The following is a 23,160-nucleotide window of genomic DNA, read 5'->3' on the forward strand; positions in this document are numbered from 1 at the left end:
GAATTACAGCAAGAATGTACACATCTCAGCAAGAAAGAAATGGATTAAGATTAAGAAAGTGTAAAACATCACTCCGGTTGTCAGATCCTTGCACAGCTTCCTGTATGTCAACATTTAAAAAAAAAATGTAAGTCCTAAATGATTTAGGGCAAATTACATTTATGATCTGTTGCTCTTATATGAATTGTCGAGACAGATTTGCTCACTGTTCCCAAAGTCAAAAATTTTTAAACTTCTGATTGCCACAGTCTTTCACTAAATTAAATTTGTGACTATTTATTCATTTCTCTTACTGCAATATAACCACACTGGATTTACTCTTCTGTTTATTGTTTATATTTATTTTAAATTCTATTTATGTGTTTCATTTTACATTATCATATATTTTTATACTATATTAAACCCAGTCTGCTCCAGCACTGCTGCTTTATGGCCAACAGATCAGACTGTAGGCCAATGATGCATTGGGCGTCTAACAGAAATGTGGATATGAGTGTATGCAGGGTATTGGAAAAGAGAGCAATCTCCCCTATGTAAGATTGTTCTTTATTTTTCATGTTTTATGTTCTTACCAGCTCAACACAAAACAACTTCTGCATGAAATAGCTTCAGCTTTCAGCCACTGAATCAAGACAATTAAGTTTGATGGGTGTGTCAGGGTAACTTGAATTCAAAGGAATTTTTATGCTCATGACTGTGCCAAAATAAACTGGTAGGATTGATGCTGAACAGGATGCTATTTATGTCCATGAGAACCATCAGAACATGTGCCAGGAACTGGGAGGAACAGCTTCCTCACAACAATAACTATTTGTTGTTTTGTCACTTTTACCAGTGAAAAGTCATGCTCATCCAAACAGGCTCTGCTGTCAGACGAATCGCTATTACAGATGGAACACATTTGCGCACACCGAAATCTTCCTTCATACATAATCTGCGAACAGCAGCCTGTTTAACAATATACAGATGCCTTCCCATTGTTGTCACTGCTATGATGACTGACAGGTGTGATTATAGCAGGTAGAACTGGTTTCGTGAGACAACATTAGATTGCTTTTCGTTACACCTATCAGTGTAAGATCCATGCAAGATGAGAGACGAATGGTGTTGAAAGGTCAGTGCGAAGTTTAGATTTTACGATTGCGAACTTTAGATTCCTTTTCAGCTCATTTGAATTCCAACTCAAGTACAAGTTGTGTTTTACTCACTATGTAAATGACATTTTAAGATGTTTTGTGTTGGTGTTTCTCTAGAAGTAGAAGAACACTACTGGTGTTTTGTGTGTGTGTGTCTGTGTGTGTGTGTGTGTGTGAGTGAGAGAGAGAGAGAAAGAGAGAAAGAAAGAACGGATAGGTGGGGGCTGTGACAAAGGTCCCAGACACTATCCTATGAAACTATGTGTTGATGTTGATGTTCACAGGTACAATCCTGTTTTTGAATAGGAATTACATTAAATGTGTTTCCATTCACCTGTTTTATGGACAATTACACAGTATCAATAGAATGCTGGAGGAATGAGTCCTAAAACCTGAAAATAACTTCGCATTTTTACACTTCTGTAGGAAGGAATGGACCAGGGGATTTCCAGTAGGCCCTTTTTGTTGTCAGATATTTTTGTAATATGTACAAAAATCCAAGTAATCTGAAACATTTACACAAATCCTCCCAGAATAGACGTCTGGTCTATATGGGAGAATTATCCCAACATCTTTGATTGTTAACTCAATGGCCTGTGAATAACAAATTCATTTAACATTTACGGCATGTCAAATTCAATATCGCCAGACATCTTAGGCTAGTTCAGTTTTTCCAGCTTTCTCTTTTAACTGGCTCGGCTCCACTCTTAAAACACTGGCACAAAATCTGTTGTCATGGCAACACATATCTGTCAACTTAAATTGACATTGCATTTAGGCAGATACATTGATCTCTAGTGATTGGTTAGCGAAAATTGGATAAGAAGTTATGAAAAACAAACACGAGAAATTGAAGATAGAATATGAGAAGAAATGTGTCGGTGAGGTGTGAAGAATCAGGTGGAATTTTTCAGACGGTTCAGTTTTAGCACTAAATTCTGAAAACCTGACATAGTTTCTTTTTGCCTTTGTATTGCATTGACTTTGGGAGGCTAAAATCAGGTCTTGTGGACTAACTGTGTGAAGGTACTGGGCCTTTTATCAAAAATAACTGATAACCACTGTTCCCAGTGACTTGAATTTGTAAAATTGCTGGTAATCTAGTTCAAATTTGAACACTAGGGGTAGGATATATACGGAAAAAATGGTGAATGTTAAAGCTATTGTTTTAAAAAGTTGTAATTGTAGTCAGTAATAACTGTAGCGTAAAATCTTTTGACATAATGTGTCTCTGAGAAAATCTCTGTTTTGTTTGATTTTATAGATTCAGAAGAAAACGAGATGGCTGTTGGACGGATAGTATCGATTTTCCTTATTCTGATAGGTAAGTTGTTTGATTGTTTTTAAAGGTTCTTGAGTTGAAAAGTTGTGGTGAAAAACAAAAAATAAAGTTATGGGAGAGTTCTTGCCAAAATGTCATTCAATGTGTATATTAATGTATTAGAACCATAATATCATGAATGGTTAAGTAACGCAAAAAGTAAACTGTTTTGATATACATTTTTAATAATAATAATTTAGTTACTTTTACCACGGCACCTACAACAGCCACTCCTACAACTGCAGCACTTACAACAGCAGCACCTACAACAGCAGCGCCTACAACCGCAGCAGCACATACAACTGCTGCACCTACGACTGGAGCAGCGACAACTGCTGCGACTACAAAAACAGCTGTACCTACAACAGCAGCACCGACTACTACAGCACCAACGATTGCTGCAACTGCAGCACTTACAACAGCAGCACCTAGAACTGCCAAGGCAACATCTGCAGAACCTACAACTGCCGCACCGACAACAGCAACATATATAAATGCGGCACCTACAACAGCAGCACCGACAACTGCTTCTTCTACAACAGCAGCACCTACAACAGCAACACAGACAACTGCAGCACCTACGTCTAAAGCACATACAAATGCCACATCTACAGCTGCAGTACTTACAACAGCAGCATCTACAACTGCAGCACCGACGACTGCAGAACCTACAATAACCGCACCTACGACTACAGCACTTACAACAGCCGCAACTACAACAACGGCTGCACCTACAACTGCAGCACCCACGACTGAAGCACATACAAATGCTGCGTCTACAGCTGCAGCACTTACAACAGCAGCACCTACGACTGCAGCCCCTACAACAAACGTATCTACAACAGCAGCAGCTACAACAGCAGCACAGTCAACTGCATCTTCTACAACAGCAGCATCTACAACTACAGCACCTACAACAGCACCACCTACGTCTAAAGCAGCTACAACTGCTAAACCCACAATAGAACCTGCAGTTGTAGGTTCTATTGTTGTGGGTTTAGCAGTTGCAGCCGCACCTACAACTGCCAAGGCTACAACTGCAGAACCTACAACTGCGGCACCTACAACAGAAGCACTTACAACAGCCGCAACTACAACAACAGCTGCACCTACAACTGCAGCACCCACGACTGAAGCACATACAAATGCCACGTCTACAGCTGCAGCACTTACAACAGCAGCACCTACAACTGCGGCACCTACAACAGCAGCACCAACAACTGCGTCTTCTACAACAGCAGCATCTACAACTGCAGCACCTACAACTGCGGCACCTACAACAGCAGCACCTACAACAGCAACACCGACAACTGCAGCACCTACGTCTAAAGCACATACAAATGCCACATCTACAGCTGCAGTACTTACAACAGCAGCATCTACAACTGCAGCACCTACAACAAATGTCCTTACAACAGCAGCATCTACAACTGCAGCAACTACAACAAATGTCCTTACAACAGCAGCAGCTACAACAGCAGCACCGACGACTGCAGAACCTACAATAACCGCACCTATGACTACAGCACTTACAACAGCCGCAACTACAACAACGGCAGCACCTACAACTGCAGCACCCACGACTGAAGCACATACAAATGCTGCGTCTACAGCTGCAGCACTTACAACAGCAGCACCTACGACTGCAGCCCCTACAACAAACGTATCTACAACAGCAGCAGCTACAACAGCAGCACAGTCAACTGCATCTTCTACAACAGCAGCATCTACAACTACAGCACCTACAACAGCACCACCTACGTCTAAAGCAGCTACAACTGCTAAACCCACAATAGAACCTGCAGTTGTAGGTTCTATTGTTGTGGGTTTAGCAGTTGCAGCCGCACCTACAACTGCCAAGGCTACAACTGCAGAACCTACAACTGCGGCACCTACAACAGAAGCACTTACAACAGCCGCAACTACAACAACAGCTGCACCTACAACTGCAGCACCCACGACTGAAGCACATACAAATGCCGCGTCTACAGCTGCAGCACTTACTACAGCAGCACCTACAACTGCAGCACCTACAACTGCGGCACCTACAACAGCGGCACCTACAACAGCGGCACCAACAACTGCGTCTTCTACAACAGCCAAACCTACGTCTGCAGCATCTACAACAGCCGCACGTACAACTGCCAAGGCTACAACTGCAGCACCTACTACTGCGAAACCTACAACAGAAGCACTGACAACAGACTTAACTACAACTACAGTTGCACCTACAACGGCTGCACCTACAACTGCAGCACCCACAACTAAAGCACATACAAATGCTGCGTCTACAGCTGCAACACTCACAACAGCAACACCTACGACTGCAGCCCCTACAACAACTGTATCTACAACAGCAGCAGCTATAACAGCAGCACCTACAACTGCGGCACCTACAACTGCGGCACCTACAACAGCAGCACAGACAACTGCGTCTTCTACAACAGCAGCACAGACAACTGCAGCACCTACTTCTAAAGCACTTACAACTGCTAAACCCACAACAATAGAACCTACAACTTCCGCACCTACAACAGCGGCACCTACAACAGCAGCACCTACAACTGCAGCCCCTACAACTGCAGCACCTAGAATAGAGGCACCTACATCAACAGCTGCACCTACAACTGCAGCACCTACAACTGCTGCGGCTACGCCTGCGGCATCTACAACATCAGCAATGACAACTGCGGCACCTACAACAGCAGCATCTACAACAGCACCACCTACAACTGCCGCACCTACAACGGCAGTACCTGCAACTGCCGCACCTACGACTGCCACACCTACGAACGCTGCGCCTTCAACTGCAGCACCTACAATGGCAGCACCTACGTCTCCAGCATCTACAACTGCTAAACCTACAACAGCAGGACCTACAGCTGCAGCACCTACAACAGTAGCACCTACGACTGAAGCACATACAAGAGCAGCACCAACAACAGTAGCACTTACAACTACAGCACCTACAACTGCCGTATCTACGACTGCAGCCCCTACAACAGTCACACCTACAACAGCCGCACCTACGACTGCAGCCCCGACAATAGCCGTACCTACAACAGTGGCACCTACAACAGCCGCACCTACGTCTTCAGCACCTCCAACTGCCGCACCTACGACTGCAGCACCTACAACTGTGGTACCTACAACAGCCACACCTACGACTACAGCAACTACAACGGCAGCACCTATGACTGCAGCATCTACAACAGCCTCACCTACGACTGCAATACCTACAACAGCATCACTTAAGACTGCAGCACCTACGACTGCAGCACCTACAACTACGGCACTTACAACAGCAGCATCTGCAACTACAGCACCAATGAATGCCGTGCCTGCAACTGCAGCATCTACAACAGTAGCAATTACAACAGCCGCACCTACGACTTCAGCACCTCCAACTGGCTCACCTACGACTGCAGCACCTACATTTGTGTTACCTAAAACAGCAGGACCTATGACTGCAGCCCCTACAATAGCCATATTTACAACAGCGGCACCTACAACAGCCACACCTTCGACTGCAGCAACTGCAACGGCAGCACCTACGACTGCAGCACCTACAACTGCCGCACCTACGATTGCAGCACTTACAACAGCAGCATCTATGACTGTAGCACCTACAACAGCAGCATCTATGACTGCAGCACCTACAACTGCAGCATCTACAACTGCCACTCTTAAAACTGCAGCAGCTACAACTGCAGCCCCTAAAACACCCGTACCTACAACAGCGGCAACTACAACAGTGGCACCTACAACTGCAGAACGTACAACAGCAGCAGCTACAACTGTAGCCCATACAACAGCCGTACCTACAACAGCGGCACCTACAACAGCGGCACCTACGACTGAAGCACCTACAACTGCCGCACCTTCGACTGCTGCACCTACATTTGCGGCACCTACAACAGCAGCACCTTTGACAGCAGCCCCTACAACAACCGTACCTACAACTGCAGCACCTATAACAGCCGCTACTATGACTAAAGCATCTACATCAGCCACACATTCAACTGCCACTTCTACAACTGCAGCATCTACAACAGCCTCACCTACGACTGCAGCACCTATAATAGCCATACCTACAACAGCGGCACCTACAACAGCCATACCTACGACTGCAGCAACTACAACGGCAGCATCTAAAACACCTACAACTGCAACGGCTACAACTGCCGTACCAACAACTGCATCACCTACAACGGCAGCACCTATGACTGCAGCATCTACAACTGCCACACCTACGACCGGAGCGCCTACAACAGCATCACTTACGACTGCAGCACCTACAACTACGGCACCTACAACATTAGCACCTAAAACATCAGTTGCTACAACTACCGCATCTATGACTGCAGCACCTACAACAGCATTATCTATGACTGCAGCCCCTACAACTGCCACACCTATGACTGCTGCAACTACAACTGCCAAGGCTGCAACTGCAGCACCTACAACTTTAGCACCTACAACGGCCGCTCCTACGACTAGAGCACCTACACCTGCCACACTTACAACAGCAGCAGCTACAACTGCAGCCCCTACAACAGCGGCAAATATAACTGCCAAGGCTGCAACTGCATTACTTACAACCTTAGCACCTACAACATTAGCACCTACAACATCAGTACCTACAACTGAAGCACCTACAACCGCATTATCTACGACTGCAGCACCTACAACTGCCAAACCGACGACTGCAGCACATACAACAGCCGCAACTACAACTGCCAAGGCTGCAGCACCTACAACTCTAGCACCTACAACGGCCGCTCCTACGACTAGAGCATCTACACCTGCCACACCGACAACTGCCACGGCTACAACTGCAGCACCTACGACTGCATTCCCTACAACTACAGCAGCACTTTCAACAGCAGCACACGCGACTGCTGCAACTACGACAGCAGCAACTACAACTGCGCCAAATACAACAGCAGCACCTACGACTTCAGCCGCTACAACCGCTTCACCTACGACTGCATTATCTACAACAGCTGCACCTACAACTGCCGCACCTACGATTGCAACACCTACAACGGCCAGAGCAGCACTTTCAACAGCAGCCCCCACGACTGCTGCACCTACAACTGCAGCACTTACAACAGCAGCAACTACGACTTCAGTCCCTACAACTACCTCACCTACAACTGCAGCATCTACAACAGCTGTGCCTACAACTGCCAAGGCTACAACTGCTGCACCTCTGAGTACAGCACCTACAACAAAGGCAAACACAACTGCTGCAACTGCATTACTTACAACTTTATCACCTACAACATCATTACCTACAACTGCAGCACCTACAACTACTGCATCTATGACTGCAGCACCTACAACAGCATTATCTACGACTGCCACACCTCCGACTGCAGCACCTACAACAGCTGCAACTACAATTGCCAAGGCTGCAACTGCAGCACCTATAACTCTAGCACCTACAACGGCCGCTCCTACGACTAGAGCACCTACACCTGCCTTACTTACAACTGCCATGGCTACAACTGCAGCACCTACGACTGCATTCCCTACAGCTACAGCAGCACTTTCAACAGCAGCACCCACGACTTCAGCCGCTACAACTACCTCACCTACAACTGCAGCATCTACAACAGCTGCACCTACAACTGCCAATGCTACAACTGCCGCACCTATGGGTACAGCACCTACAACAGCGGCAAATACAACTGCCAAGGCTGCAACTGCATTACTTACAACATTAGCACCTACAACATCGTTACCTACAACTGCAGAACCTACAACTGCCGCATCTATGACTGCAGCACCTACAACAGCATTATCTACAACTGCAGCATCTACAACTGCCACACCTACAACTGCTGCAACTACAACTGCCAAGGCTGCAACTGCAGCACCTACAACTTTAGCACCTACAACGGCTGCTCCTACGACTAGAGCACCGACAGCTGCCATACCTACATCTGCCACGGCTACAACTGCAGCACCTACGACTGCAGCCCCTACAACTACAGCAGCCCATACAACAGCCGTACCTACAACAGCGGCACCTACAACAGCGGCACCTACAACAGCGGCATCTACGACAGCAGCCCCTACAACAGCCGTACCTACAACTGCAGCACCTATAACAGCCGCTACTATGACTACAGCATCTACAACAGCCACACATTCAACTGCCACTTCTACAACTGCCACTTCTACAACAGCAGCACCTACGACTGCAGCACCCACAACTGCCGCACCTACGACTGCAGAATCTACAACTGCCACACCTACAACTGCCACACCTACGACTGCAGCACATACAACAGCTGCAACTACAACTGCCACGGCTACAACTACAGCACCTACGACTGCATTCCCTACAACTACAGCAGCACTTTCAACAGCAACACACGTGACTGCTGCACCTACGACAGCAGTAACTACAACTGTACCAAATACAACAGCTGCAACTACAACTGCCACGGCTACAACTGCAGCACCTACGACTGCAGCCCCTACAACTGCAGCAGCACTTACAACAGCAGCAGCTACAACTGCAGCCCATACAACAGCCGTACCTGCAACAGCGGCACCTACAACAGCGGCACCTACGACTGCAGCACCTACAACTGCCGCACCTTTGACTACAGCACCAACAATTGCGGCACCTATAACAGCAGCACCTACGACAGCAGCCCCTACAACAGCTGTACCTACAACTACAGCATCTACAACAGCCACACATTCAACTGCCATTTCTACAACTGCTGCCCCTATACCAGCAGCACATATAACTACCGCACCTACAACTGCAGCATCTACAACAGCCTCACCTACGACTGCAACACCTACACCTGCAGCACCTTCGACTGCGGAACCTATAACAGCAGCACCTATAACTACCACACCTACGACTTCAGTCCCTACAACTACCTCACCTACAACTGCAGCATCTACAACAGCTGCGCCTACAACTGTCAAGGCTGCAACTGCAGCATCTACAACTCTAGCACCTACAACGGCCGCTCCTAGGACTAGAGCACCTACACCTGCCACACCTACACCTGCCACGGCTACAACTGCAGCACCTACGACTGCAGCCCCTACAACTGCCGCAGCAACTACTGCAGCACCAACAGCTACAGTGGCACTTACAACTACAGCAGCACTTACAACAGCAGAACCTACATCTGCACTACCTACAACAGCATCATCTACGACTGCAGCACCTACATCTGCGGCACCTACAACAACAGCATCTACAACTACATCACCTACGACAACATTCCCTACGACAGCAGCAACTACAACAGCAGAACCTACAACAGTTGCACCTACAACTGCCACAGCTACAACAAAAGCACCAACAACTTCAGCACCAACAACTACAGCGGCACTTACAACTACAGCAGCACATACAACAGCAGCCACTACATATGCACTACCTACAACAGCAGCACTTACGACTGCCGCACCTACAACTGCAGATACTACAACAGCCGCACTTACGACTACCAAGGCTACAACTGCAAACCCTACAACAACCTCACCTTTAACTGCGGCACCGACAATTACAACAGCACCTACGACTGCAGCACCTACAACAGCAGCACCTACGACTGCAGAATCTACAACTGCCGCACCTACAACTGCCACACCTACGACTGCAGCACATACAACAGCTGCAACTACAACTGCCACGGCTACAACTACAGCACCTACGACTGCATTCCCTACAACTACAGCAGCACTTTCAACAGCAACACACGTGACTGCTGCACCTACGACAGCAGTAACTACAACTGCACCAAATACAACAGCTGCAACTACAACTGCCACGGCTACAACTGCAGCACCTATGACTGCAGCCCCTACAACTGCAGCAGCACTTACAACAGCAGCAGCTACAACTGCAGCCCATACAACAGCCGTACCTGCAACAGCGGCACCTACAACAGCGGCACCTACGACTGCAGCACCTACAACTGCCGCACCTTTGACTACAGCACCAACAATTGCGGCACCTATAACAGCAGCACCTATGACAGCAGCCCCTACAACAGCTGTACCTACAACTGCAGCACCTATAACAGCTGCTACTATGACTACAGCATCTACAAAAGCCACACATTCAACTGCCATTTCTACAACTGCTGCCCCTATACCAGCAGAACATATAACTACCGCACCTACAACTGCAGCATCTACAACAGCCTCACCTACGACTGCAACACCTACACCTGCAGCACCTACGACTTCAGCCCCTACAACTATCTCACCTACAACTGCAGCATCTACAACAGCTGCACCTACAACTGCGAAGGCTACAACTGCTTTACTTACAACCTTAGCACCTACAACATTAGCACCTCCAACATCAGTACCTACAACTGCAGCACCGACAACTACCCCATCTATGGCTGCAGCACCTACAACCGCATTATCTACGACTGCAGCACCTACAACTGCCGCACCTACAACTGCAGCATCTACAACTGCCACACCTACGACTGCAGCACATACAACAGCCGCAACTACAACTGCCACGGCTACAACTGCAGCACCTACGACTGCATTCCCTACAACTACAGCAGCACTTTCAACAGCAGCACACGCGACTGCTTCACCTACGACAGCAGCAACTACAACTGCACCAAATACAACAGCAGCACCTACGACTTCAGCCGCTACAATCGCTTCACCTACGACTGCATTATCTACAACAGCTGCACCTACAACTGCCAAGGCTACAACTGCCGCACCTACAATTGCAACACCTACAACGGCTGCTTCTACGACTAGAGCACCTACACCTGCCACACCTACAACTGCAGCACCTATGACTGCAGCCCCTACAACTACAGCAGCACTTTCAACAGCAGCACCCACAACTGCTGCACCTACAATAGCCGTAACTACAACAGCGGCATCTACAACTGCAGCACCTTCGACTGCGGAACCTATAACAGCAGCACCTATAACTACCGCACCTACGACTTCAGTCCCTACAACTACCTCACCTACAACTGCAGCATCTACAACAGCTGCGCCTACAACTGTCAAGGCTGCAACTGCAGCATCTACAACTCTAGCACCTACAACGGCCGCTCCTAGGACTAGAGCACCTACACCTGCCACACCTACACCTGCCACGGCTACAACTGCAGCACCTACGACTGCAGCCCCTACAACTGCCGCAGCAACTACTGCAGCACCAACAGCTACAGTGGCACTTACAACTACAGCAGCACTTACAACAGCAGAACCTACATCTGCACTACCTACAACAGCATCATCTACGACTGCAGCACCTACATCTGCGGCACCTACAACAACAGCATCTACAACAGCAGCACTTACGACTGCAGCCCCTACAACTGCCGCACCTACAACTGCAGAATCTACAACAGCCACATCTACAGCTGCCACGGCTATAACTGCTGCACCTACAACTACATCACCTACGACAGCATTCCCTACGACAGCAGCAACTACAACAGCAGAACCTACAACAGTTGCACCTACAACTGCCACAGCTACAACAAAAGCACCAACAACTTCAGCACCAACAACTACAGCGGCACTTACAACTACAGCAGCACATACAACAGCAGCCACTACATATGCACTACCTACAACAGCCGCACTTACGACTACCAAGGCTACAACTGCAAACCCTACAACAACCTCACCTTTAACTGCGGCACCGACAATTACAACAGCACCTACGACTGCAGCACCTACAACAGCAGCACCTACGACTGCAGAATCTACAACTGCCGCACCTTCAACTGCCAAGGCTACAACTGCAGCCCTTACAACTGCAGCACCTACAACTGCATCACCTACGACTGCATTCCCTACGACAGCAGGACCTACAACGGCAGAACCTACAACTGCAGCATCTACAACAGCCTCACCTACAACTGCAGCACCTACAACAGCAGCACCTACAACTACAGCAGCAACTACAACAGTAGCACCTACAACTGCAGCACCTACAACAGCAGCATCTACGACTGTGGCACCTACAACAGCAGCACCTACAACAGCAGAACCTACACCTGCCCCACCTACAACTGCGTCACCTACAACGGCAGCTACTACAATTGCAGCATCTACATCTGCCGCATCTACAACAGCCCCACCTACAACTACAGCTGCACCTTCAACACTAGCACCTGCGACAGCAACGTCTACAACAGCAGAACCTACGTCTGCAGCACCTACAAGTGTGGCACCTACAACTGCAGCACTTACAAATGCAGCATTTACAACTGCCACACCTATGACTGCATCACCTACAACAGCAGCACCTAGAACAGCAGCACCTACAACAGTAGCACCTACGACTGCTGCCCCTACAACAGCAGCACCTACAACTACAGCAGCACCTACAACAGCAGCATCTACGACTGCTTCCCCTACAACAGCCACACCTACAACTGCCAAGGCTACAACTTCAGCAACTACAACAGCAGCACCGACAACTGCAAAGACTACAACTGCGTCACCTATGACTGCAGCTCCTACAACTGCAGCACCTACATCGGCAGCGTTTTCGACTGCAGCATCTAAAACTGCCACATCTACGACTGCAGCATCTACAACAGCCTCATCTACGACTGTAGCACCTACATCATCAGCACCTATGACTGCAGCACCTACAACTGCCAAGGCCACAACTACCGCACCTTCAACAGCAGCACCTCCAACAGCAGAACCTACACCTGCCCCACCTACAACTGCATCACCTACAATGGCAGCTACTACAACTGCAGCATCTACATCTGCCGCATCTACAACAGCCTCACCTACAACTGTGGCAGCAACTACAGCAGCACCTACAACACTAGCACCTACGACTGCAGCGTCTACAACAGCAGCACCTACGTCTGCAGCACCTACAACTGTGGCACATACAACTGCGGCAGCAACAACAGCAGCACCTACAACTATAGCAGCACCTACAACCTTAGCACCTAAGACTGCAGCGTCTACAACAGCAGCACCTATGACAGCAGGACCTACAACGGCAGAACCTACAACTGCCGCACCTACGACTCCAGCATCTACAACAGCCTCACCTACAACTGCGGCACCTACAACAGCAGCACCTACAACTAGAGCAGCAACTACAACAGTAGCACCTACGACTGCAGCAACTACAACAGCAGCATCTACGACTGCGGCACCTGCAAGTGTGGCACCTACATCTGCAGCACTTACGAATGCAGCATTTACAACTGCCGCACCTACGACTGCAGCACCTACAACAGCAGCACTTACAACTACAGCAGCACCTACAACAGCAGCACCTACAACTGTGGCACCTACAACAGCACCTACGACTGCAGAACCTACAACAGCAGCAACTACAACTGCGGCACCTACAACAGCAGCACCTACAACTTCCAAGGCTACAACTGCAGCCCCTACAACAGCCGCACCTACAACTGCCAAGGCTACAACTGCAGCACCTACAACAGCAGCACCTATGACTGCAGCACCTACAACAGCAGCACCTACGACTGCAGCACCTACAACAGTAGCACCTACGACTGCAGCACCTACAACGGCAGAACCTACAACTGTAGCACCTACAACTCCCGCACCTACGACTGCAGCATCTACAACAGCCTCACCTACAATTGCGGCAGTTACAACAGCAGCACCTACAACTACAGCAGCACCTACAACAGTAGCACCTAAGACTACAGCACCTACAACAGCAGCACCTACGACTGCAGCACCTACAACAGCAGCACCTTCGACTGCAGCCCCTACAACAGCCAAACTTACGACTGCGGCAGCTACAACTGCAGCACCCACAACTTCTGCACATACGACTGCAGAATCTACAACTGCCATACCTACAACTGCATCACCTACGACTGCATTCCTTACGACAGCAGGACCTACAACGGCAGAACCTACAACTGCAGCATCTACAACGGCCTCACCTACAACTGCGGCACCTACAACAGCAGCACCTACAACTACAGAAGCAACTACAACAGTAGCAACTACAACAGTAGCAACTACAACAGCAGCACCTTCAACAGCAGCATCTACGACTGTAGCACCTACAAGTGTGGCACCTACAACTGCAGCATTTACGAATGCAGCACTTACAAATGCCGCACCTACGACTGCAGCAACTACAACAGCAGCACCTACAACAGCAGAACCTACACCTGTCCCACCTACAACTGCATCACCTACAACGGCAGCTACTACAACTGCAGCATCTACAGCTGCCGCATCTACAACAGCCTCACCTACAACTGTGGCAGCAACTACAGCAGCACCTACAACACTAGCACCTACGACTGCAGCGTCTACAACAGCAGCACCTACGTCTGCAGCACCTACAACTGTGGCACATACAACTGCAGCACTCACGAATGCAGCACCTACAACTGCGGCACCTACAACAGCAGCACCTACAACTACAGCAGCAACTACAACAGTAGCAACTACAATAGTAGCACCTAAGACTGCAGCACCTACAACAGCATTATCTACGACAGCAGCACCTACAACAGCAGCACCTACAACTGTGGCACCTACAACAGCACCTACGACTGCAGAACCTACAACAGCAGCAACTACAACTGCGGCACCTACAACAGCAGCACCTACAACGTCCAAGGCTACAACTGCAGCCCCTACAACAGCCGCACCTACAACTGCCAAGGCTACAACTGCAGCACCTACAACAGCAGCACCTATGACTGCAGCACCTACAACAGTAGCACCTACAACAGTAGCACCTACGACTGCAGCACCTACAACGGCAGAACCTACAACTCCCCCACCTACGACTGCAGCATCTACAACAGCCTCACCTACAACTGCGGCAGTTACAACAGCAGCACCTATAACTACAGCAGCACCTACAACAGTAGCACCTAAGACTACAGCACCTACAACAGCAGCACCTACGACTGCAGCACCTACAACAGCAGCACCTTCGACTGCAGCCCCTACAACAGCCAAACTTACGACTGCGGCAGCTACAACTGCAGCACCCACAACTTATGCACATACGACTGCAGAATCTACAACTGTCACACCTACAACTGCATCACCTACGACTGCATTCCTTACGACAGCAGGACCTACAACGGCAGAACCTACAACTGCAGCATCTACAACAGCCTCACCTACAACTGCGGCACCTACAACAGCAGCACCTACAACTACAAAAGCAACTACAACAGTAGCAACTACAACAGTAGCAACTACAACAGCAGCACCTTCAACAGCAGTATCTACGACTGTAGCACCTACAAGTGTGGCACCTACAACTGCAGCATTTACGAATGCAGCACTTACAAATGCCGCACCTATGACTGCAGCAACTACAACAGCAGCACCTACAACAGCAGAACCTACACCTGCCCCACCTACAACTGCATCACCTACAACGGCAGCTACTACAACAGCAGCATCTACAGCTGCCGCATCTACAACAGCCTCACCTACAACTGTGGCAGCAACTACAGCAGCACCTACAACACTAGCACCTACGACTGCAGCGTCTACAACAGCAGCACCTACGTCTGCAGCACCTACAACTGTGGCACATACAACTGCAGCACTCACGAATGCAGCACCTACAACTGCGGCACCTCCAACAGCAGCACCTACAACTACAGCAGCAACTACAACAGTAGCAACTACAATAGTAGCACCTAAGACTGCAGCACCTACAACAGCATTATCTACGACAGCAGCACCTACAACAGCAGCACCTACAACTGTGGCACCTACAACAGCACCTACGACTGCAGAACCTACAACAGCAGCACCTACAATGTCCAAGGCTACAACTGCAGCCCCTACAACAGCCGCACCTACAACTGCCAAGGCTACAACTGCAGCACCTACAACAGCAGCACCTATGACTGCAGCACCTACAACAGCAGCACCTACGACTGCAGCACCTACAACAGCAGCACCTTCGACTGCAGCCCCTACAACAGCCAAACTTACGACTGCGGCAGCTACAACTGCAGCACCCACAACTTCTGCACATACGACTGCAGAATCTACGACTGCATTCCTTACGACAGCAGGACCTACAACGGCAGAACCTACAACTGCAGCATCTACAACAGCCTCACCTACAACTGCGGCACCTACAACAGCAGCACCTACAACTACAGAAGCAACTACAACAGTAGCAACTACAACAGTAGCAACTACAACAGCAGCACCTTCAACAGCAGTATCTACGACTGTAGCACCTACAAGTGTGGCACCTACAACTGCAGCATTTACGAATGCAGCACTTACAAATGCCGCACCTATGACTGCAGCAACTACAACAGCAGCACCTACAACAGCAGAACCTACACCTGCCCCACCTACAACTGCATCACCTACAACGGCAGCTACTACAACTGCAGCATCTACAGCTGCCGCATCTACAACAGCCTCACCTACAACTGTGGCAGCAACTACAGCAGCACCTACAACACTAGCACCTACGACTGCAGCGTCTACAACAGCAGCACCTACGTCTGCAGCACCTACAACTGTGGCACATACAACTGCAGCACTCACGAATGCAGCACCTACAACTGCGGCACCTCCAACAGCAGCACCTACAACTACAGCAGCAACTACAACAGTAGCACCTACAACAGCATTATCTACGACAGCAGCACCTACAACAGCAGCACCTACAACTGTGGCACCTACAACAGCACCTACGACTGCAGAACCTACAACAGCAGCAACTACAACTGCGGCACCTACAACAGCAGCACCTACAACGTCCAAGGCTACAACTGCAGCCCCTACAACAGCCGCACCTACAACTGCCAAGGCTACAACTGCAGCACCTACAACAGTAGCACCTACAACAGTAGCACCTACGACTGCAGCACCTACAACGGCAGAACCTACAACTCCCCCACCTACGACTGCAGCATCTACAACAGCCTCACCTACAACTGCGGCAGTTACAACAGCAGCACCTATAACTACAGCAGCACCTACAACAGTAGCACCTAAGACTACAGCACCTACAACAGCAGCACCTACGACTGCAGCACCTACAACAGCAGCACCTTCGACTGCAGCCCCTACAACAGCCAAACTTACGACTGCGGCAGCTACAACTGCAGCACCCACAACTTCTGCACATACGACTGCAAAATCTACAACTGTCACACCTACAACTGCATCACCTACGACTGCATTCCTTACGACAGCAGGACCTACAACGGCAGAACCTACAACTGCAGCATCTACCACAGCCTCACCTACAACTGCGGCACCTACAACAGCAGCACCTACAACTACAGAAGCAACTACAACAGTAGCAACTACAACAGCAGCACCTTCAACAGCAGTATCTACGACTGTAGCACCTACAAGTGTGGCACCTACAACTGCAGCATTTACGAATGCAGCACTTACAAATGCCGCACCTATGACTGCAGCAACTACAACAGCAGCAGCACCTACAACAGCAGAACCTACACCTGCTGCACCTACAACTGCATCACCTACAACGGCAGCTACTACAACTGCAGCATCTACATCTGCCGCATCTACAACAGCCTCACCTACAACTGTGGCAGCAACAACAGCAGCACCTACAACTACAGCAGCACCTACAACACTAGCACCTACGACTGCAGCGTCTACAACAGCAGCACCTACGTCTGCAGCACCTACAACTGTGGCACATACAACTGCAGCACTTACGAATGCAGCACCTACAACTGCGGCACCTACAACAGCAGCACCTACAACTACAGCAGCAACTACAACTGTAGCAACTACAATAGTAGCACCTACGACTGCAGCACCTACAACAGCATTATCTACGACTGCGGCACCTACAACTGCAGCACTTACGAATGCAGCATTTACAACTGCTACACCTATGGCTGCAGCACCTACAACAGCAGCACCTACAACAACAGCACCTACAACAGCAGCACTTACAACTGTGGCACCTACAACAGCACCTGCGACTGCAGAACCTACAACAGCAGCACCTACAACTGTGGCACCTACAACAACAGCACCTACGACTGCTGCCCCTACAATAGCCACACCTACAACTGCCAAGGCTACAACTGCGGCAACTACAACAGCAGCACCGACAACTGCAAAGGCTACAACTGCGTCACCTATGACTGCAGCTCCTACAACTGCGGCACCTACATCGGCAGCGTTTTCGACTGCAGCATCTACAACTGCCACATCTACGACTGCAGCATCTACAACAGCCTCATCTACGACTGTAGCACCTACAACATCAGCACCTATGACTGCAGCACCTACAACTGCCAAGGCCACAACTGCCACACCTTCAACAGCAGCATCTACAACAGCAGAACCTACACCTGTCCCACCTACAACTGCATCAGCTACAATGGCAGCTACTACAACTGCAGCATTTACATCTGCCGCATCTACAACAGCCTCACATACAACTGCGGCAGCAACAACAGCAGCACCTACAACACTAGCACCTATGACTGCAGCGTCTACAACAGCAGCACCTACAACTGTGGCACATACGAATGCAGTACCTACAACTGCGGCACCTACAACAGCAGCACCTACAACTAGGGCAGCACCTACAACAGTAGCACCTATGACTGCAGCACCTACAACTGTGGCACCTACAAATGCATTCCCTACGACTGCATTCTCTACGACAGAAGGACCTACAACGGCAGAACCTACAACTGCCGCACCTACGACTCCAGCATCTACAACAGCCTCACCTACAACTGCGGCACCTCCAACAGCAGCACCTACAACTACAGCAGCAACTGCAACAGTAGCAACTACAACAGTAGCACCTACGACTGCAGCACCTACAACAGCAGCATCTACGACTGCTGCGCCTACAAGTGTGGCACCTACATCTGCAGCACTTACGAATGCAGCATTTACAACTGCTGCACCTACGTCAGCACCTACGACTGCAGAACCTACAACAGCAGCAACTACAACTGCGGCACCTACAACAGCCGCACCTACAACTGCCAAGGCTACAACTGCCACATTTACGACTGCAGCATTTACAACTGCCACATCTACAACTGCAGCACCTACATTAGCATCACCTATTACTGCAGCACCTACAACTGCCAAGGCTACGACTGCAGCACCTACAACACCAGCACCTATAATTGCAGCACCTACAACAACCGCACCTACAATTGCCAAGGCTACAACTGCTGCCCCTACAACTGCCGCACCTACGACTGCAGAATCTACAACAGCTGCACCTACAACTGCAAAGGCTACAACAGTGGCACCTATGACTGCAGCTCCTACAACTGCGGCACCTACAACAGCAGCACCTACAACTGCAGCACCTACAACTGCAGCACCAACAACTGCAGCATCTACAACTGCCGGACTATCGACTGCGGCACCTACAACATCAGCACCTACAGCAGCAGCACCTTCGACTGCAGCCCCTACAACTGCCTTAGCTACTACTGCAGCATCTACAACAGCTGCACCTACAACTGCCACGTCTACAACAGCCTCACCTACAACTGCAGAGGCTACAACTGCGGCACCTACGACTGCAGCTCCTACAACTGCGGCACGTACAACAGTAGCACCTACAACATTAGCACCTCCAACATTAGCACCTCCAACTGCAGCATCTACAACTGCAGCATCTACAACTGCTGCACCTTCAACTGCCACGGCTACAACTGCTGCACCTACAACTGCATCATCTACAACGGCAGCACCTACGACAGCAGCATCTACAACTGCCAAGGTTACAATTGCGGCTCCTACAACAGCAACAACACAAATTACTGTTGAAAGTACACAATCAGCAACTTTAGCAGAAGCTGCACCATCTGTCACAACCAAATCAACGACTTCACAAACATCTACAAACCAAACACCCCTACTATCCTACACATCAACAGAATCAGTCCATTCCCTTCAGACCAACAGAACTACAAATGTTGGAGCAATCTTGATGTCTGTATCAACAGATGGGATACCTACCCAAAGTCTAGGAATTATTATTGATAAAAACAGCTCTTTAACGGTTTCGCCAACAAACATGTCAACTGCTGTCCCGGGAACTGTGCCATCCAGCTATATGCCATCACCTGGACTTGTAACTCAAACCACATCATCCAACTCCCAAAAAACTGTGACAATAATGACAGATGTTGCCACTGACTCAAGTTCACTTCTGCCTTTGTCATTTTCTCCGGATGCATCAACTCTAAATCCTGCTGAAGACAATACAACACAGCAGCAAGTTGATCCTAACTCTGTTTCCTTATCTGGAGGAAAAACATTATTTTTCAAATATAGTCCCAAAATTGCTGCTGTGAGGCCCCTTGACTTTGATTACCCAACTGTGATCTGGACCACATTCCAAGTTTCAAACGCATCCATTGCAGACTCTGAAGAGCAACATGAGCCAGATCAGAACAACACGAGTGAGGTAATTACAAACTTTTTTAAGGAGTAGTTTGACATGTTGGGAAACGCTCTTTTTTTAGAGTTAAATGAGAAGATTATTATCACTCCCATACTTGTAATGCTACAGCCTGCAGACGATGACCTTAACATAAAGGATGGCTATATCCAATAGTAACAAAATCTGCCAATACCTACTTGACATATTATATCTTGTTCGTTTAACCTGTAAAAGATAAAGTGACTACTATTACTTTGTGTAGTAAGTGATAGGTAGTAATAGGTGTTTTAGAGGTGCTGGTAGCAGGCAGCAACCTTTGGTTCTGAAAAGTCAGGCCAATATATTAGTTCCTTAAACCTGCATTATTTCTAATGGCCAGCAGGGCACAACTCCTCTGGTTAAAAAAAATAATTGTCAGATTGTAAAGAAGTCTATAAATGACCCAACTGCTCACTTGATTTACTACTTCAGGAAACATATATAAACAGTTGATATTCTCAATTGCAAGTTTCAAGTTCAATATGGCATGATTTTATTTTCGTACATAATGGTCCCATTTAGAGAAAAATAGACTATAAAGCAAGGTATGCTTCATAGGCGCTACCTTGTGACTGACAGATCAATACCACTGCATTTTTCAGTCTGGGAGTTGTCTGGGATTTTGTCGTGCAACTGTAACCCTTTTACGGTGTGTTTGCAGTTCATGAACCTTTTTGGTCGTCTATATGTCTTATCCATCCTCTTGTGTCACGTCTGGTTGCAAAACACCAAGATTGCGACAGCCAAAATGCCAAACTCCAGATTTCAAAATAGCAGTCGACAAACCAATAGGTGATGTCACAGTGACTGTGTCCACTTCTTATACAGTCTATGGCTGGTAGGCCGATTTTGTTACCTTTGGCTAGAACTTACCGGTTTCCCCCCATTTCCACTTTTTTGCCAAGCTAAGCTAACTGGTTGCTGGCTGCTGCTTCATATTTAACTCTTCAGCATCATTCCCAAAATCGGAAATTGTTCCTTTACAGTCAGTGATGGTATTACATTCATATATTTCACTGAATATCTCTTGGAATAAATGTGTAATTAATGTGCTTTGTGTTTATACCTAATACATCCACAGTTACAAGGCTTTACAAAAGCATGAACTGACAGGTTGATGTTTGTCCAGATCTTCGTAGTAAATCATTTTTCTCTTTCAATTTCACAGATTCCCACATTGCCACCAGAAGTGTGAATAATGGCTGGTGGACTTGCATTTGTATAGGGCTTTTTTAGAGTTTCGACGACTCAAAGCGCTTTACATTACATGTCTACATTCACCTTTTCACACACACGTTCATGCCATGCAAGGTGCCACCTGCACATCAGGATCTAATCTAAATATTGATTCACACACATTCACAGACCAATGGCAATTTGGGGGCATTTTAGGGTTCAGTATCCTGCCCAGGACACTTAGACATGTGGACAGGAGGAACTGGGGATGGAAACGGCAATCATCCAATTTTTTTTATTATATGCTTCAGAGGAACATGTGCCAACAATGATGGATTTCCCTAAAATACTTTCAAATGAGCACATCCAAAAAACAATCATAAAAAATCAAATGCACATAAAACTCTCAAGTCACATGTTCCAACCTCTGCTAGTTTACATCCCGCAATAAGCAGATGTAATGTATATGACGTCATTGACATCTGAGGTTTCTCACACTGAATGTTAGTCTCCTCAGCTCAGCTGTCTATTGATTTTGTGCAGCCGACCGTTAAAAGTAGCTAAAACAGTAGCTGTGACGTTGACAGTGTGCAGCAAATAAATGTATCACTCAGTAACCAATTCAATGGATGGTTATCACAAGGATTGTTAAAGTAAGCCAGGCACTGATTGATGTCCATAGAATTTCTTCCAACATGTTTGTGGTGGTTACACCCCCATTTGTCTCCGTCTGTTTAAAAAAAAAAAAAAGATTTATTTCTTCGTATTTATTTGTTGTTGTCTTTGTTTCTGGGTTCCATTGCTATTTAATTTCCAGTTCAATTGCAGTTTTCAACCTACTTTTATTTAGAAATTGATATTTTTTAAGGGATTTCTTATTTGAAAATTAGGGAATACTTTTTCTTTCAGTTCTCACTTTATCTGAAATTATATCCATACAGTAGTTCTTACCTAAACACAGAAGAGAAATACCTATGCTACTTTAACAAATCAATAAGATGCGAGTTGAGTTTTCTTTCCTGTAGTGCTTTGTTTATTGACTTTGTCATTCTAATGTTTTGGTGATC

General features: G+C 48.0%; 1 protein-coding gene across 1 annotated transcript; it reads left to right on the top strand.

Annotated features, from left to right (window-relative positions):
* Window positions 1-994: 994 nt before the first annotated feature.
* On the top strand, window positions 995-20,259 carry LOC137889172 (mucin-22-like). The gene is made up of 23 exons (XM_068732861.1): window positions 995-1,005; window positions 4,449-4,592; window positions 4,752-4,890; window positions 5,050-5,292; window positions 5,386-5,599; window positions 5,714-5,896; window positions 6,501-6,643; window positions 7,252-7,855; window positions 8,001-8,143; window positions 8,383-8,962; window positions 9,111-9,142; window positions 9,472-10,201; window positions 10,467-10,498; window positions 11,236-11,481; window positions 11,554-12,364; window positions 12,534-12,627; window positions 13,035-13,255; window positions 14,874-15,448; window positions 15,552-15,565; window positions 17,481-17,825; window positions 18,438-18,948; window positions 19,036-19,322; window positions 19,773-20,259. Exons 1-23 carry the CDS (start codon window positions 995-997, stop codon window positions 20,257-20,259), a joined length of 6,789 nt encoding a protein of 2,262 aa, XP_068588962.1.
* The last annotated feature ends 2,901 nt before the right edge of the window (window positions 20,260-23,160 follow it).

The sequence above is a fragment of the Cebidichthys violaceus genome, unplaced genomic scaffold (genome assembly GCF_023349555.1).
Source record: "Cebidichthys violaceus isolate CVI_PGR_0920_01 unplaced genomic scaffold, fCebVio1.0.p SCAF_108, whole genome shotgun sequence".
In the NCBI taxonomy this organism is placed as follows: domain Eukaryota; kingdom Metazoa; phylum Chordata; class Actinopteri; order Perciformes; family Stichaeidae; genus Cebidichthys; species Cebidichthys violaceus.